The sequence below is a fragment of the Poecile atricapillus genome, chromosome 35, assembly GCF_030490865.1.
Source record: "Poecile atricapillus isolate bPoeAtr1 chromosome 35, bPoeAtr1.hap1, whole genome shotgun sequence".
NCBI classification, from domain to species: Eukaryota; Metazoa; Chordata; class Aves; order Passeriformes; family Paridae; genus Poecile; species Poecile atricapillus.
Genome location: NC_081283.1, coordinates 3218560 through 3236895, shown reverse-complemented (window position 1 = coordinate 3236895; position 18336 = coordinate 3218560). Strand labels below are relative to the sequence as shown.

General features: G+C 44.8%; 1 protein-coding gene across 1 annotated transcript; it reads left to right on the top strand.

Moving 5' to 3' along the window:
* Positions 1-14179: 14179 nt before the first annotated feature.
* HOXC11 (homeobox C11) lies at positions 14180-17439 on the top strand. Its single transcript, XM_058861161.1, has 2 exons — positions 14180-14816; positions 17207-17439. Exons 1-2 carry the CDS (start codon positions 14180-14182, stop codon positions 17437-17439), a joined length of 870 nt encoding a protein of 289 aa, XP_058717144.1.
* Positions 17440-18336: the final 897 nt, after the last annotated feature.

Here is an 18336-nt window from a genome sequence, read left to right as displayed (position 1 = left end):
CCCCATTTTTTCCTCCTCTTTCCCCCCTTTTCCCCAATTTTCCCCTTTTCCCCCGTTTTTCCCATTCCCACCGCAATTTTTCCCATTTTTATTCCCTTCCCGAGGTTTTTCGGCCGGGAAAAAATTCCCCAAATTCCTCCCTGGACCCCAATTTTGGGCTCAGGGTCCCCCTTTTCCCTCGTTTTTCCCTTTTTTCCCCATTTTTCCCATTTTTCCCTTTCAGAGCCGCCGCGGGGCCGTGCAATAAAACCCAAAACGTCTCCAAATCCCCATTTTTGGACACTTTCGCTCCAGCCCCAGCTCGTGCAATGGGAAAATTCAATTTTCGGGGGAATTTTGGGGTTCGGGCGCTCTCCCGGGAGATTTCGGGGGCTGGAAATTCCTCCCAAAACCCCAAATCCGCGCGGATTTTGCTGAATTTTGGGTCCTGAAGCGCTCCCGGAGGGGGGCGGAACCTCGGGAATTTTGGGATTCATCCCAAAAAAACCCAAATGGAGCCGCGTCCTTCTCGTCCCGCCCGGGAAATCCAAATCAAATGAGAATAAAACGGAAATAAATCGAGAATGGGAATTAAAAACCAAACCGAAATGAGAATAAAATGAAAAAACGAAAGAGAATTGAGAATGCAGCGAAAATGGGAAAAATAAAATGGAAAAATAAAAAAGAAATTAACACGGAAAAAATAAAAATATAATGAAATAAAATGGGAATTAAACGAGAATAAAATGGGAATAAAACGAGGATAAAATGAGAATAAAATGGGAATAAAAGGAAATTGGAATTCCCCGAGGCAGCGGCAGCGAAAATGCCGGAAAATGGGAATTTGGGCCCAATTCCCGTCCCCGAGACGCGCTCGGGATTTTCCGCCTGCGCTGGCCCGGCTTTAATTAATTCCCGGCGTTAATTGCCGGCCGTAATTAGCGAGAAATGCGGGTCCGAGGGGTGAGTCCTATGCAATGTCTGTCCTGTGCAACGCTTCCGGCTGATATCTGTAATTAATGCTGAATTAATTAATGAACCAATTAATGAATGTGTTCTGCTGTCATTTCTGAGGAGAAGAATAAAGAAACTCAGCCCAAAACCGCGCCGTGCTCATTATTATTATTATTATTGCTATTAGTACTATTTATTATTATTATTACTAATTATTATTATTATTTCTCTTGTTGTATTTTTAGTATTTTGAATATTTTTCTTTTTTAAATTTTTATTTAATTTTTATTTTATTATTTTATTTTATTTTATTTTGTTTTATTTTATTTTATTTTATTTTATTTTATTTTATTTTATTTTATTTTATTTTATTTTATTTTATTTTATTTTATTTTATTTTATTTTATTTTATTTTATCATTTTATTTTATTTTATTTTATTTTATTTTATTTTAATTTAATTTTTTTAATTTTAATTTTTATTTTTATTTTTATTTTTGCTTTATTGTTAATTTAACAATTATTTTTATTGCTATTATTATTTATATTATTATTATTATTACTGTTGTTATTCCCCATTAAAATGAAAAATCGCGCCTGAAACTCATCCAAAAAAGAGGGGAAAAAATAAAAATCTTGGAGGGTTTATTTTATTTCTTGAGGGTGAAAATAATTTGAAAAAGTGATGAAATAAAATGTGCTGGAAAATTCAAAATCCCGAGGGGAATAAAAGGGAAAATCCCGGGAAAACAAAAATTGGGAATTCGGCTTTGATTGGGGAGAAAATTCCGCCCCCAGGTCGGGATTTGGGGGTGGGAAGAGCTGGAATTTCCATTTTTAGGGGGGAAAAAAAGATGGAATTCAGATTTTTAGGGGAAAAAATGCGGAATTTGGGGTTTTTTTTGGAATTTGGGATCCTTTTGTCCGTGGGAAGGGAAACAACAGCCCGGGCTGAAACCTCCCCAAAAATCGGGAATAATTCGGATTTTCAGGGCATCGATTCCAGCGGGAAAAGCGGAAAAAATGAGGAAAAAACGGGAAAAATCGGGGAGGGAAAAAATCGCTTTTTTTTTCTGGCTCGCTGGGCTCGAGGAGCCCCGGCGGGGATTTAATGAGCGCGGGGATTAATTAATGAAAGGATCTCGTTGGAGGGAGATGGATGAAACCCGGGCGCGGGAAGGGGGAGGGAAAGAAGAGAAAAAACCGAAATTAAAGAGAAAAAACCCAAATTAAATATAAAATCCTGAAATTAAAGAGAAAAACCCGAAATAAAATAGAAAATCCCGCTCGGTTTCCGCCGCTCGCTGCCGGAAAAGCCCCGGGATTTTTCCTGGGCCTTTGATCGGAGCTGGGAAAATTCCCTTTTTCCCTCTTCTTCCCCCCAAATTCTCCCCTTTTTTATTCTCCCATTTTCCCCCATTTTCCGCTTTATTATTCTTATTTTTCCCCCATTTTTTCCCCCATTTCCCCCCCCATTTTTCCCCCATTTTTCCCCCATTTTCCCCCCATTTTTGCCCCATTTTTCCCCCATTTTTTGCCCCATTTTCCCCCCATTTCCCCCCCATTTTTGCCCCATTTTTTGCCCCCTTTTCCCCCATTTTTGCCCCCTTTTCCCCCATTTTTGCCCCATTTTCCCCCTTTTTCCCCCATTTTTCCTCCCCATTTCCCCCCCAAAGGGACCCGGGAGGTTTTTGGGGTCCTGGCGGGACCTCGGATCCATTTTTGGGGTCCCTGAAGGGGCTTTGGGGCCGTTTTGGGGGTCCCAAAGGGACCAAGGGAGAGATTTCGGGGTCTGAAGGGACCCTGGGGGCGTTTTTGGGGTCCTGGAAGGGTCAAGGGAGAGTTTTTGGGGTCCTGGAAGGGTCACGGGGGTGTTTTTGGGGTCCTGGAAGGGTCAGGGGGGCGTTTTTGGGGTCCTGGAAGGGTCACGAGGGCGTTTTTGGGGTCCTGGAAGGGTCAGAGGGACATTTTGGGGTCCTGGAGGGGTCACGGGGGCGTTTTTGGGGTCCTGGAAGGGTCAGGGGGGCGTTTTTGGGGTCCTGGAAGGGTCAGGGGGCGTTTTTGGGGTCCTGCTCCCAGCACAGGGAATTTGGGGGATCCGGAGGGACCGGGGGCGTTTTGGGGGAGGCTGGAAGGAGCCGGGGAGGAATTTTTGGGGCGCCTGAAGGGATTTGGGGCATTTTGGGGATCCAGACGTGACCGGGGGGGGGGTTTGGGGGACCCCAAAGGGCTCTTGGGGCGCTTTTGGGGGTCCTGAAGGGACCGGAGAGGATTTTTGGGATTTTGAGGATTTTGTGGCTCCATTTTTGGGGTCCAAATCGCCCCCGGATCCCTTTTTGGGGTCCCGCCCTCCCTCCCCGGTTTTTTTCCCTTTCAAACTCCCCCTTCCCTCCTTTCCCCAAATTCCCAAACCCCCAAAATCCCAAATTCCCAAATTCCCGAACCCCTGAACCCCCAAAATCCCCAATTCCCGAATTCCCAAAATCCCAAAATCACAAATTCCAAAATTCCCGAACCCCAAAATTCCAAAATCCCAAATTCCTGAACCCCCAAACCCCCAAAATCCCAAATTCCCAAATTCCCGAACCCCCAAATTCCCAAATTCCCGAATTCCCGAACCCCCGAACCCCAAATTCCCAAATTCCCGAACCCCCAAATTCCCAAATTCCCGAATTCCCGAACCCCAAATTCCCGAATTCCCGAACCCCAAATTCCCGAATTCCCGAACCCACAAATTCCCGAATTCCCGAACCCACAAATTCCCAAATTCCCGAATTCCCGAACCCCAAATTCCCGAATTCCCGAACCCACAAATTCCCGAATTCCCGAACCCACAAATTCCCAAATTCCCGAATTCCCGAACCCCAAATTCCCGAATTCCCGAGCCCCAAATTCCCGTTTTTCCGGGCCCATCCCAATCCCGATTTTCTTGGGATTTATCCCGGGCGTCCCCCCCGCCTTTGGGGCCGGGGAGTTTTTTATGGCTCCGAAATTCTCTTTATGGGGCGCCGCTGAAATAAAACATCTGCTCCTCCCTGAAATCCGCCAATTCCCACATTTTTCCCTTTTTCCCCCTTTTTTTTCCCGCCCCAAATCCATCGATCCCAGCGCTCGCCTTAAATTTACCGAAATCCTCTAAAATTGGGAATTTTTTTTTTGTGGTTTTTCCCCTTTTTTTTTGGCCTAAAAGGAGTAAAAAAATTCCCGATGTTTTCCAGCGGGGCTTTGTTGTTGTTTTAGGGGGAAAATGGATTTTAGGGAGGATTTTTTTTGGGAAAAAACGGGGATTAAGGGAAAATCTCGGTGTTTTTTTGAGGGGTCAGAGCGGATTTTTGGGGGGGAAAGGGAAGAACCCGCAGGATAAACCCTGAAATTTCAATTATTCCATAAATTCCCTTCTCCTTTCCCCTCCAGCTCGACCCAAACCCAACAAAAAAATGGGGGAAAATTCCAATTTTCCCGCATTTCGGGGGTCGGGATTCGCCCCCACCCGCGGCTTTGTGGCTTCCGTAAAAATCCCGATTGTTGGGATTTCATTTTTCCCGATTTTTGCTCCTTTTCCGCCGCCTTTTCCCGGGATTTCCGCGCTGCCCGCGGGAGGAGCCGCCGGGATTTTTCCGTCTGGGTGGGCGGGCAAAGTGAAGGTCAAGTTAAGCTCAGCCTGGGCTGCGCCGATTCCCTTTTTTCTTCCTTTTTTCCTCCTTTTTCCCCATTTTCCCCCCTTTTTTCCCCCATTTTTCCCCTCTTTTCTCCATTTATTTTAATTAAAACTCCTTTTCCGCACCCCCCAAACCCCCCCGGGGGATTTTACGGAAGATTTTCCCTCCAAATTCCGATTTTTCCCCGATTTTTCTCCCCTCCACGAGGCTCCAAATCCATTTTTTCCCCTTTTTTCCCGCCGTTTCCTCCCCATTTCCCCCCTTTTTTTCCTCTTTTCGCCGCGAAGGGGAAGGAAAATCATCGGGAAAATCCCAATTAAGGTTCAAAACCCGAAAACGACGAAATTCGCTCGGTAAGAGAGGAAAAAAAAGGGGCGGAGGGAGGAAAAAGGGGAAAATTCCCTCAAAAAAAAACCGGGAAAAATCCGATCCTAAAAGAAAAATGGGAATTTTTGGGGTTGGGATCTTTGGGGTCGCGCCCAGCCCGGAGGGAACGGAATAATTTGGATTTTAAGGAGATTTTCAGCGGATTTTGGGGTAATTTTTGGCTCCGGGGGAAAGGGTTTGGGTAAAATGAGGAAAATCCGGGAGGGAAATGGGAAAAAATCCCCTCAATTCCCCCCAAAATCTCCTCGAGTCCCTCCCGTCCCCCCCCGAGCTGATCCCACCCCCAAATCCGGGAAAAAGGGAATTAAAAGGGATTTAAAATCCATTAAAAATGGGGCTGGGGGGTTAAAATTCCCCAAAATGAGGAGAAAATTCCCCAAATCCCGCAGGAACGGAAGGGCCGGGACAAAGCTCGGCCGGGAGAGGAATTTGGGGGATTTTGCCCCAAAATTTTACCCCAAATTTCGCTCCCCGGGTGGGGCCGGACCCCAAAGGGTTAAATGGGAAAATTCCCATTTCTGGCGCTTTTTGTTCTTTGTTTTGGGGTTTTTTTCCTCTTTTTTTTGGGATTTTTTTCCTCTTTTTTGGGGATTTTTCCCCCCTTTTTTCCCTCCTCAACACCGGCAGCAAAAAATGGGAAAAAACTCCGATTTCCCCCCAAAAAATCCCGATTATCTCCCGATTTTCACCCCTGGAGAGACTCAAAAACCTAAAAAAAAATCCGAATTAACCCCGCGGAGGAGGTGGGGGAACCAAAGAAAACGGGTTGGGCAGAAATTTGCCCAAAATTCGAATTATTTTAGGGAATTTTGCGTGGGAATCCCCCGGGATTTCAGAGGGACGGGGGGAAAACAGCGAGAAATGGAATAAAATGTGGATTTTGGGGGAAAAACAGCGAGGTTCGGGTTTTTACCGAGGTGCCCGGGGGAGGAATTCACTTTTTTTTAAATAAAAATGGGAGAAAAAGAAGGAAAAGAGAGAGGAGAGGAGAAAAGAGGGAAAAAGGAGGAAAAAAGGAATTTTTTCCCCGCTTTAAATGAGGCGGGGGAGGGGGAAAAATCCAATAAAATTTTTAATTTTGCGGGGGAATAAAGAAATCAATCAAAAATCTGATTTTCAAGGGATTTCCGCCCCTAATCCAGAGGATTTGGAAGAGCTGGGGGCGGGTTTGGGGTGGAAAACGCGGATTTTATTGGGAAAAAGGGCCGGGAATTCCATGGGATCCAGGGATGGGTGGAAAAGGGGAAATTTTCCTTCTTTTTCCCCCAAAATTTCTCCCTTAAGGGCTGGAAAAATCCCCCCGTGAGGGATTTGGGGTCGTTTTATTCCCATTTAATGCGGGGAGATCCCAAATTCCCGGAGTTTATCCCAAAAAACCGCTCGGGATCCAGGGAAATCCAACCCCGGGGCGGGAAAAAATGGGGGAAAACCCAAAATTGAAGGAAAAAATCTAAAAACCATTAAAAATCTAAAACCCATTAAAAATCTAAAAACCATTAAAAATCTAAAAACCATTAAAAACCGAATCCTTGGGAATTCTTTGCTGGGGATTTTCGGGATTCAGGACGCCGGGAATGCGCTGGAAATTCCCGCTTTTATTCCCAGATTTTCACTTTGGGGCGATTCCGCCCAGAATTGGGGTCCCGCATTTAAAAATCTCCATTTTCCCCACCCCCATTCCCGATTTTTCCGCTTTTTTCCCCATTTCAGCGGCGCCGCCGGAGAATTCCCGAGGAAGCGCTGGAGAATAAAGGAAAGCCGCGATTTTCCAAGGATTTCGCGTGGATTCTTTGGGGGTTTTGGGGTTAAAAACGGCGGAATTGGGGCTGGGGGGAGGGGGAGGCTTCGCTTTCTCCAATTTCCTGGGAATTGGACCCGAATTCCCAAAATTTTGGGGGATAAAGCCAATAAAAAACCGGGAATGGGCTGGAATTGGGAATTGCCGAGGCCTGGGATGCGCGAAAATGAGAAAAGGATGAGGAAAAGTGGAGGGAAATAGGGAAAAATGAGGAGAAATAGGGAAAAATGGGAATGGAGGGTGGAAAATGGGAATGGAGGGTGGAAAAATGGGTGGAAAGAGAATAAAGGCTGGAAAATGAGAAGAAAAGGTGAAAAAATGAGAATAATGATGAAAAAGGGTGGAAAAAGTGGGAATAAATGGGGGGAAATTGGGAATAAATGGGGGAAAACTGGGAATAAATGGGGGAAAATTGGGAATAAATGGGGAAAAACTGGGAATAAATGGGGGAAAAGTGGGAATAAATGGGGAAAAATTGGAATAAATGGGGGGAAACTGGGAATAAATGGGGGAAACTGGGAATAAATGGGGGAAAATTGGGAATAAATGAGGAAAAAGTGGGAATAAGAGGAAAAGTCGATCCCGATCCCGAATTTCCCAGGCCGGGCCCCGCTGGGTTTTTGTGCTGCTGGGATCCACATGGAATCGCTCGGGAGATCTGAGCGCGGTTCCTGGAGCCGCTCCAGGATTTTTCCCTTTTCCCTTTGAATTCTCCGGGCCCCTCGGAGCCTTTGGGATTTATTTTCTTTTTTTTTTTTTTTTTTCCTCCCTTCTCGCAGCCGAATTTAATTTGGGGCCGATCCCGGTTTTTTTTTCCAGGCGCTTCCCAAAGAATTCCAAAGAATTCCCGGGATCTCTTCTCTCCCGCTTTTGTTTTCCGGGTTTTTTTATTTTATTTCATATTTATATTTATTTTTTCCCGTTATTTATTTCATTTTCTTAGTGTTGATTTAATTTTTAATTCCTTTATTTCGCGCTTTTATTATTTCTTTCATTTTTCTATTATTTATTTTCTTTTTAAAATAATTTATTCCATTTTATTTTTAATTATCAATCTCCTTTTTTCATTAATTAGTCAAAAAAATCGCTTTTTTCGCCCTCTCGCCGCTCGTTTTCAGGCCCTAAAATCGCTTTATTTTCCCCCAAAACGGGAGGCGAAACCAATCCCGGCCGAGCCGCCGAACTTCAGCTTAAAATCAGATTTCAGCTGAGCTCAAATCTCTTTTTTCTTGGATTTTCAGTTCCTTTTTGGGGGGTTTAAATCGCTCCACCCCCGTTTTTTATATTTTTTCCCCTTTTAAACTCCCTTAAATGTAATTTTTTTCAGTTTTCGGCCCTTTAAACACCCTCAAATCGCATTTTTTAATATTCCCCGACCCCAGGATCCAGGACAAAGAATCCTTTATTCCAACACCAACAAAAAAAACTTCTCGAGGCCAATTTTGGGTTGAATAAATTTATTTAACTCCGGCTCGGGGCGAGAAAAAAATAAAATCAAATATTATTGGAGAAAATAAAATAAACAAAAAAAAGAGGGAAAAACAAAAGGAAAATAAAAAAGATTTATTGGAAAAAGTTCAAGTCCAGGCTTAACCCAAACCAAAATAAACCCGGGATGATTCCCGAGCCAAATTCCACAATTTCCAGGGGATTTTTTTGGGGAAGAGAAAAGCCCCGAACATCCCTGAAAATCCCTGAAAATCCCCAAATTCCCAATCTTTGGGTTGGGGTTTTTTAGGTGCTAAAATCGCGTTTAAAATGCGGGAATCGCTCGCGGTTTGTCGGGAAAAGCGAGGCTGGAATTTGGGTGGGAATTTTGGGATAGGGGAAAAGAATTCGGGAATTTCGGGGCAATTTTGGATGGGAAAAGGGGAAAAAATGGGAATTTCCCATGGATTTGTGCTGGGGAGGAGCAGCGGGTTGCGGGATCTGGGAAAAATGGGAATTTCCAGCTCTTTATGGGTGGGGAGAAGGAGAAAAAATGGGAATTTCTCCTTTATTTTGTGCTGGGGAGAAACACCCAGCCAGGAAAATGGGAAAAAATGGGAAAAAATGGGAAAAAATGGGAAAAAATGGGAAAAAATGGGAAAAAATGGGAAAAAATGGGAAAAAATGGGAAAAAATGGGAAAAAATGGGAAAAAATGGGAAAAATGGGAAAAAATGGTAATTTCCATCTTTAACTGTGGAAAAGGCACCAGGAAGTCGCGGCTGCGCCTCCTTTTCCATCCCTGAGGAGCCCCAAAATCCCCAAAAATGAGGAAAAAAAACCTCCCGGGCACGGGAATTTCATTTTATCCGCTCAGGGCTTTCAGCCGACCCCAAAAATCCGATTTTTCCTGTTTTTCCCAAGCCCCCCGTGTCCTTTATTCCCTCCGTTCCCACAGGCGCGGCTCTCCCTGCCTTTTCTCCAGGCTGGGGATGGATTTGGGGCTGGAAAAGCCGGGATTAAAGCGCTCCCGGTGCTTAAATTTTATTGCTTTGGGGTTTTTTTTTCCCGGTTTCCTTTTTCCCCCGGTTTTTTTTCAGGAATCGGAGCCGCCGGGCCCATTCCCGGTTTATGGCGGTCACTTCTGGTGGTCAAATTCAAGTGCTGGGGCCCTGCAGGAAGCGGCCAAATCCCCGCCTTAAGCCCGGCTTTAAACCCTAAACCCGCCTTTAAAACACCCAAACCCGGCTTCAAACCCTAAACCTCTTTTAAACCCCAAAAAAGCCTCATAAAACCCCAAAAATGCGCCTTTAAACCCAAAAAAACGGCCTTTAAACCCCCCAAAAACATAAAACCCCAAACCCGCATTTAAATCCCCTAAAAACCCTCTTTAAACCCCAAAAAAATCCTCTTTAAACCCCAAAAAAACCCTCTTTAAACCCCAAAAAAACTCTCTTTAAACCCCAAAAAAACCTCTTTAAACACCAAAAAACCCTCTTTAAACCCCAAACCCGCCTTTAAAACCCCCAAACCCGGCTTCAAACCCTAAACCTCTTTTTAAACCCCCCCAAAAAATCATAAACCCCAAAAATCCGCCTTTAAACCCCAAAAACTCTCATAAACCCAGAAACCACCTTTAAACCCCAAAACCCCACAGAAAACCCAAAAAACGCCTCATAAAACCCAAAAAACCCTCATAAAACCCAAAAAACCCTCAGAAAACCCAAAAAACGCCTCATAAAACCCCAATCCCGGCTTCAAACCCAGACCCGCCTTTGATATCCCCAAACCCCCTCATTAAACCCCAAAAAACCTCTTTTTAACCCCAAAAAAACTCTTTTTAACCCCAAAAACCTCTTTAAATCCCAAAACCCGGCTTTAAACCCCGAAATTCGCCTTTAAACCCCAAAACCCCCAATTAAACCCCAAAATTCCTAATTAAACCCCAAAACTCTCTCTTTAAACCCCAAATCCCGGCTTTAAACCCGGGTTTAAACCCCAGGCTCGGTTTTAAATCCCTTTTCTCCCCAGCTCCCCCCACCCCCACAAGGCCCCGCTCCGGTTTTGGGGCGATTTTGGGCATTTTTGGGGTTCCGGGATTTTCAGGTCGAGCTCAAGGAACCCCCCGCGCTCGGAGCTTTCCTGAAAATGCCCCAAAATTGGGATTTTTCAGCCGTTTTTTCCCCTTTTGGAGGGAGACGCTCCAGAGGGGGGAATTGGGGGGGTTAAAAAATAATAATTACGCTCATAAAAAATCCCAGAAGATCGTTAGTTCCGAGTCCGGGATTAATCTCGCCCCATAAAAACCCCGCTTAAAGCGGCGCTGACACTTTAATTAAAAGTTTTGCCCCAAAACGCCATAAAAATAAAATAATAAAGGAAAAAAAATCAAGCGGAATGGGAAACCGGGAAAGAAAAAAATTAAAAATCCCTGGATTCCCTCTCGGAGTCGCGGATTTTTTTTATTTGGTTTTTATTGGGTTTTATTTCGGGTTTTATTTCGATTTTTATTGGGATGTTTCGGGGAGGGGTCCCGCAATTCCCGGGATTATTTTTTGTGGTTTCATCCCGCCCCGGTCCCTTATAAAAAATGGGATTTTATGGGAATAGGGAGGACAAAGCCAAAGGAAAAGGGTGGGGAAACCCCAAAATAATTGGAATTATTCGGCTGGGAAAGCTCCGAGCGAGGAGGGCGAAAACTCCGAGAATTCCCGGAGAATCCCCCCAAAAAATTCCCGGGAAAACGCCCGAATTTTCCAGGCAAAATTCCCCAAAGGTTTGGGGAGCGCTGCTGGAATTCCCAGGATTTTTATTCATTTCTTTTTTTGCCTCGGGAATTTCGGGCTTTTCCTCCTTCCCCCACAAAAAATTCCCTTTTTCCCCTTTTTTTTTTTTCCCCGGCGCTGCCGCGGAATTCCGGGATATTTTCATTTTCCACTTCTTTTATTTTATTTATTTTATTGGGGGAGCTTTGCTCCCGGTTTTCCCGCATTTTCCCAGGAATTCCGCAACTCCCTCGGAAAAAATCCCAACTGCGGCGAGGACGGGAGCGAAATAAATGGAATTAAAGGGGGACCCCCCGTTTTGGGGTGAATTCTTCATTTGTGGGGTGAAATTCGGGTGGTTCGGGGGCGAAATTCGGATTATTCGGGGTGGAATTCCGATTATTCGGGGTGGATTTGTTGTTTTGGGGTGAAATCCGGGTGGTTTTGGGGTGAAATTCCGATTATTCGGGGTGGATTTGTTGTTTTGGGGTGAAATCCGGGTGATTTTGGGGTGAAATTCCGATTATTTGGGGTGGATTTGTTATTTTTTGTCGATTTTTTTGTCCCAGAGAGCGAAGCGAGCTCACGGCGGCCGCCGAGGCTTTTCCTGCTCCGGAGATTTCCCTTTTCCCCCCTTTTTTCCCTTAAATTTCCTGCTGGATTTGGGACAAATTCCCCTCTAAAACCTTCTCCTCTCTCCCGCTTTTCTCGGGAATTCTCATCCCTCTCCAAACAATTCCCAGCCCGGGATAAATTCGTGGCCAATTCCACCAATTTTGGTTCAATTCCGTTCAAAATTCCCATTTTTTTTCCCCAGAGCGGACGGCGAAGATTCCCGCGGAGCATCCTGGAAATAAAAAAGGGCGGAAAAAATAAAATTAAACCCCAAAAAAACCGGAATTCTCGGGGATTTTTCCATCGGGAGATGAGAACGGGGAAATTCCCCGGCTCAGAATTCCCGGCGCAGGTGAAATCCCGATTTATCCCAAATTCTTCCCGGGGAATTGCGGGGAAGCCCCGATCCCGCAGGATTTCTCCTTTTTCCGGGCGCGCTTTTCCCCGCAGGGAATTTTTTTTCCTCCTTTTGGTGAATTTTGGGCGATTCCAGCAGCTCTCGGATCTCCGGGAGTTTTTATTTTTCGGGATCAATTCCAGCGGGACGGGGGAGGATTCCAGGCGCGAGACAAACGACTTTAATCAGAATTTAATCGGAATTGTGTTTATTTTTAATTCGGGAATCCATCGATTGCCAATAACCCCGCGCATGAAATATTCAATACCGGGATAAATATTTCAGGGAAAAAGGGGGAGTTTGGAATATTGAGCAGGCGGGGATTGGATTCTTTTATTTTCCTGCACGAGTCGCGGGTTCCGCCTCAAAATTCATTAAAAAATAAATAAAAAAATTAAATTTCCCTTGGAAAACGCGTCACCAAATCCGTTTAAAAATTAATTTTAAAGTTCATTAAAAAGCCCCGGGCCTGCTCCGGATTTAAAGTTGGGAAAGTTCGCGAGCTCCCGGCGCTGCCGAGCCGGAATTTTTTCCATAAAATAAAATAAAAATATCACGTGGAGAAGGAGTAATTAGCGTTTGTTAGGGGCTTGTTAATTAGCGCTAATTCCCCCGGCCGGGAGGGATTTGTAATTTCGCTGAATTCTCGTTTATTGGGGGGAAAAAAAAGTTCCTCCTGAAACTCCTGAGGATTTTATGGAGCTGCCTGAAGCTTTTCCAGGGATGGGAAGGGCCGGGATAATAAATTAGAATAATCAGAGGAATTAAAATATTGAGGAAAAGGCGAATTTGGGGGTTCCAGCTCGGCTCCAAACCCCGCTGGAGGGAAAGGAAATGGGGAAAAAAGGGGGAAAAAGGGAAAAAAAGGGGGAGGAATAAAAGAGGGGGAGGAATAAAAGAGGGGGGAGAAAGAAAAGAAGGGGAAAAAGGAAAAAAAAAAGGGAAATGAGAGGGAAAGGGGGAAAATAAAAATTAGGAAGAAGAAAAGGAGAAAAGGGAGAAAAAAAGGGAAGGAAATAAAAAAGGAAGAAAAAGAAAAAGATCAAGAAATGAGGGAAAGAATAAAAAAGGAGCGAGGAGGGGGAAGGGGAAAAAGGGGGGAAAAAGGAGCAAGAAAAGGGGGAGAGAGAAGAAAAAGAAGGGAAAAAGGGAAGAAAAAGTGAAAGAGAAAGAGAGAGAAAAAGTGGAGCAAAGAGGGGGAAGGGGAAAGAAAAAAAGGGGGAAAAGAGCGAGAAAGGGAAAAAAAATAAGGAAAATAAAAATTGGGTGAAAAAGAGCGAGAAGAGGGGAGAGGAGAGGGGGAAAAACCCAAAAGAGCAGAAAGGGGGCAAAGAGAGAAAAATAAATAGAAAAAAAATGTGAGAAGAGAGGAGGAGAGAGGGGAAAAAAACCCAAAAGAACAAAAAGGGGAGAGAGGGGAAAAAAATATAAAAAATAATGGGAAGAACAAGAGCGAGAAGAGGGGAGGAGAGAGGGGAAAAAACCCCAAAAGAACAAGAAGGGGATAAAGAGAAAAAAATAATAAAAATAATGGGAAGAACAAGAGCGAGAAGAGGGGAGGAGAGAGGGGAAAAAAAAACCCTAAAAGAGCAAAAAAGGGGGGAAAATGAATTAAAATAAGAAAGAAACGGGAGAAGAGAGGGGAGAGAGGAGGGAAAAGGAGGAAAAAGCCCCGAGTTCCCCGGGCGGGCTCTGTGCTTGTGCTGCTGTGGGAGCGACACGAGGAGGGAGGCTCAGAAATTCCCGATTTTGCCCCAAATTGCGCTGCGGGTTTTGCTCTGGCGGAGCCGGGGCGCTGCCGGGAGGCTCCGGGAGGCTCCGGGGCTCTCTCTTACCGAAATGCGGCCCCGCTGCTGCGGCGCTCCCGGCCGGGAAATGCCAATTCCTACTTTGGGATCACGTGGGGAGCGGCAGCGACTGATCCGAGCCCGCGTCATCCTCGCCTCTCCCCAAAAATCTCCGCTTTTTTTTTTTTTTTTTCCCGTTTTTTTTTATTTTTTTTTTCCCGCCCCTCGCGCTTTTCTCTTCCCCCCTCCCCTCCCCCCCCAAAAAAAAAAGGAAAAAAAAAAAAAAAGAGAGAGAGAGAGAGAAGGGAGGAAAAAAAAAAAAAAAATCCCCCTCAACCCCGAGCAGCGCGGCTTATATATAAAAAAACAAAACCCCAAAAAAAGCCCCTCCAAGAGCCGACCCCGGGCCAGGATGTTTAACTCGGTGAACCTCGGCAACTTCTGCTCGCAGGCGCGCAAGGAGCGCGGGGGCGGCGGCGGCGGCGGCGGAGACTTCGCGGAGCGGCCGGGCTGCGCCTCCAACCTTTACCTGCCCAGCTGCACCTACTACGTGCCCGAGTTCCCGGCCGTGCCGCCCTTCCCCGGCCGCCAGATCTCCTACCCCTACCCCAACCTGCCCCGCGAGGTTCCCTACGCGCTGGAGCCCTCGGGGAAATGGCACCCCCGCGGAAATTACGCGCCCTGTTACTCCACCGAGGAGCTGATGCACCGCGAGTGCCTCCCCGGCGAGGTGCTGCTCAAGAACGAGGGGTACCATCATCATCATCACCACCACCACCAGCACGGCCCCGCCGCCCCGCCCGCCCCCGGCTTCTACCCCGGCGTGGGGAAGAACTCGGTGCTGCCGCAGGGATTCGATCGATTCTTCGAGAACTCCGCGTTCTGCGGCGCCGAGAGCGCGCCCGACAAAGGGGACGAGGGGAAAAGCGCGGAGGGCAACGCGCAGGAGGAGGAGGAGGAGGAGGAGGAGGAGGAGAACACGAACCCCGGCTCGGCCTCGGCGTCCTCCTCGTCGGGAGCCAAGGACGGCTCCAAGAGCGGCGCTCAGAGTAGGTTGAGCCGAGCTTAACCCGGGGCTCGGGGGGGGGACCCAGCCCGGCCGGGCTTTGCCGGGCCGAGCTTTTTTATGTGCGGTTTTATAAGCGCTCCCAGGATTTTATTAGAAGCTCCGAAGCGCTTTCTTCTCCTCTTTTTACGATGGCGGAAAAAAAAAAAAAAAACCGAAGAAAAAAGAAAATAAAAGCGCTGGGAGAACAAAAAAAAAAAAAAAAAAAAGCGGCTAAAATGTAAAATGGAGATGTTAAAGCCGCTTCCCTCTCGCTCTCTCTCTCTCGGCGGAGTCTGTGAAATTTTAAAAGCGCGGCCGAGTGACAAATATTAACTTTGATCATGAACTTACACGGGCGTTTTAAAGGATCGGGGTTGCCGAGGGTAAAAGGCAATTGGGCAGAACGCGCTGGGGCCGCCCGGGCTTCCCCCGCCGCTTCCCCGGCGCTTTGCTGCGGTTTGGGAAATGATTTTTTAATTAAAACGCTCTGCGGAGCCGAGGGAGGAACCGGCGGGACGGGGGGAGAAAAGGAGAATTTCCCTGGATTTTCCCGCTCCCTCCCCTCCCGAGCCGGGCTTTTGGCAGGGGAGGATTCCCGGTTTTATTTGGAATTATTTTTATTTTTGTTGTTGTTTTGTTGTCCCGGGAGCCGGGGCAGATTTTGGGGGGATTTTTTTGGGGGTGGATTTTTATTTTTGCCTCCGAGGATCCCAATCCTCCTCTCCCGGATTTTCCCGCTCCCGTTCCCGCTCCCTCGCGTGTGTGGCGAGGGCTGGAATTAATGAAAACCTCGTGCGGAACCGAATCTCTGGTTCCTCTAATCCCGACCTAACCCGGGCTCTGCCTTTGATCCCCTTCCCTGCGCTAAACCCGGCTCAAACCCGGCTCAAACCCGGCTCAAATCCCCCCAAACCCGGCTCAAACCCGGCTCAAACCCTCCCAAACCCGGCTCAAATCCCCCCAAACCCGGATCAAACCCTCCCAAACCCGGATCAAACCCTCCCAAACCCTCCCAAACTCTCCCCAAACCCGGCTCAAAGTCACCCCAGACCCGACTCAAACCCTCCCCAAACTCAGCTCAAACCCGGCTCAAACCCTCCCAGACCCGGCTTTTCCCTCCAAACCCCCAAATCCGCCTTAATCCCGGCAGAAATTCCTCCCAGATCCGCTCGGAGCCCTCCCAGCGCGGGTTTTGGGGAGATTTATTCGCTTTTGGGTATTTGAGTCCTTTTGGGGGTGTTGGGATTTGTTCCTATTGGGGTATTTGTTCCTTTTTTGGGGTATTCGTTCCTTTTTTGGGGTATTAATTCTTTTTTTGGGGTATTTGTTCCTTTTGGGGTATTTGTTCCTTTTTTGGGGTATTAATTCCTTTTTTGGGGTATTTGTTCCTTTTTTGGGGTATTAATTATTTTTTTGGGGGTATTTGTTCCTATTGGGGTATTTGTTCCTATTGGGGTATTTGTTCCTTTTTTGGGGTATTAATTCCTTTTTTGGGGTATTAATTCCTTTTGGGGTATTAATTCCTTTTGGGGTATTCATTATTTACGGGTATTTATTCCTTTTTGGGTATTAATTCCTTTTCGGGGTATTTATTCCTTTTGAGGGTTAACTCTTCCTATTTAGGTTATTTATTCTTTATTCCTTTTTGGGATATTTATTCCTTTTCAGGCTACCCATCCCTTCCGGGATTATTTCTCCTTCCAGGCCATTCATTCCCTTTACTTTGGGATTAATTCCCTTCATTTTGGGATCATTTCCCTTTATTTTAAGACATTTCTCCCTCCCGGGAGTATTTCTCCTTTCAGCCCATTAATTCCCCTTATTTTGGGCTGAATTCCCATTATTTTGGGCTGAATCCCCTTTATTTTAGGGTTACTTCCCGTTATTTTGTGCTGAATTCCCGTTATTTTGGGCCGAATTCCCATTATTTGAGGTTTAATTCCCGTTATTTGAGGTTTAATTCCCTTTATTTTGGTCTGAATCCCCGTTATTTTAGGTTTAATCCCCTTTATTTTGGGCCGAGTCCCCTTTATTTGAGGTTTAATTCCCGTTATTTGAGGTTTAATTCCATTTATTTTGGGGTTAATTCCCGTTATTTGGGGCTGAATTCCCGTTATTTTGGGGTTAATTCCATTTATTTTGGGCTGAATTCCCGTTATTTTGGGGTTAATTCCCCTTATTTTGGGCTGAATTCCCGTTCTTTTGGGTTAATCCCATTTTTTCGGGCTGAATTCCCGCTATTTGGGGCTGAATTCCCGTTATTTTGGGGTTAATTCCATTTATTTTGGGCTGAATTCCCGTTATTTGAGGTTTAATCCCATTTTTTGGGGCTGAATCCCCGTTATTTGAGGTTTAATCCCATTTTTTGGGGCTGAATTCCCGTTTTTCCAGGCGCTCCCAGGACGAGGAAGAAGCGCTGTCCCTACTCCAAGTTCCAGATCCGGGAATTGGAGCGGGAATTTTTCTTCAACGTTTACATCAACAAAGAGAAGCGGCTGCAGCTGTCGCGGATGCTGAACCTGAGCGACCGCCAGGTCAAGATCTGGTTCCAGAACCGCCGCATGAAGGAGAAAAAGCTCAGCCGGGACCGACTCCAGTATTTCTCGGGGAATCCCTTGTTGTGAAACCCCCCCGGAGCCGCCGCAGCCTCGCAGGGGACGGCGGCCACCTCGGAGTGCAAGGATTTCCCTTTTTACCGCTGATTTTTAATTGCTTTTCATTTTATTTTTTTATTTTTATTTAGTTTTATTTTCATTTTTATTTATTTTTCATTTTTATTTTATTTTTATTTTTATTTTTATTTTTATTTTTATTTTTATTTTTATTTTTATTTTTATTTTTATTTTTATTTTTATTTTTATTTTTATTTTTATTTTTATTTATTTTAATTTTTTTATTCTTATTCTTATTCTTATTCTTATTCTTATTCTTATTCTTATTTTTACTTTAATTTTAATTTTTATTTTCATTCTCATTTTCATTCTCATTTTCATTTCTATTTTCATTTCTATTTTCATTTTATTTTCATTTTATTTTCATTTTAATTTTCATTTTATTTTTCTTTTCTTTTTATATTTTTTTTATTTTCCTTTAATTTTTCCTTTAATTTTTCCTTTAATTTTTCCTTTAATTTTTCCTTTAATTTTTCCTTTAATTTTTCCTTTAATTTTTCCTTTAATTTTTCCTTTAATTTTTCCTTTAATTTTTCCTTTAATTTTTCCTTTAATTTTTCCTTTAATTTTTCCTTCAATTTTTTCCTTTAACTTTTCCTTTAATTTTTCCTTTGATTTTTTATTTTTTCTTTAATTTTAATTTTTATTTTTATTTATTTGATTTTTATTTGATTTTTTTTCCTCCCCGCCTCCTCCCAGTTTCCAGGACTTGAACTCCGCGGACTTTATTTAATTTTAATTTTTTCCCCCCATTTTTTTCCCCCCACCCCGAACAGGTCACGACTTCTTTTTTTTTTATATATATATATATGTGTATAATTATTATTATTATATTATATTATTATAATT

What these genes read in the sequence shown, in the direction of transcription:
- HOXC11 (XM_058861161.1), top strand. Translation starts at nt 14,180, where the DNA reads ATGTTTAACTCGGTGAACCTCGGCAACTTCTGCTCGCAGGCGCGCAAG. An exon ending in CTCCAAGAGCGGCGCTCAGA is followed by an intron (nt 14,817 to 17,206) that starts GTAGGTTGAGCC and finishes CCGTTTTTCCAG; the next exon opens with GCGCTCCCAGGACGAGGAAG.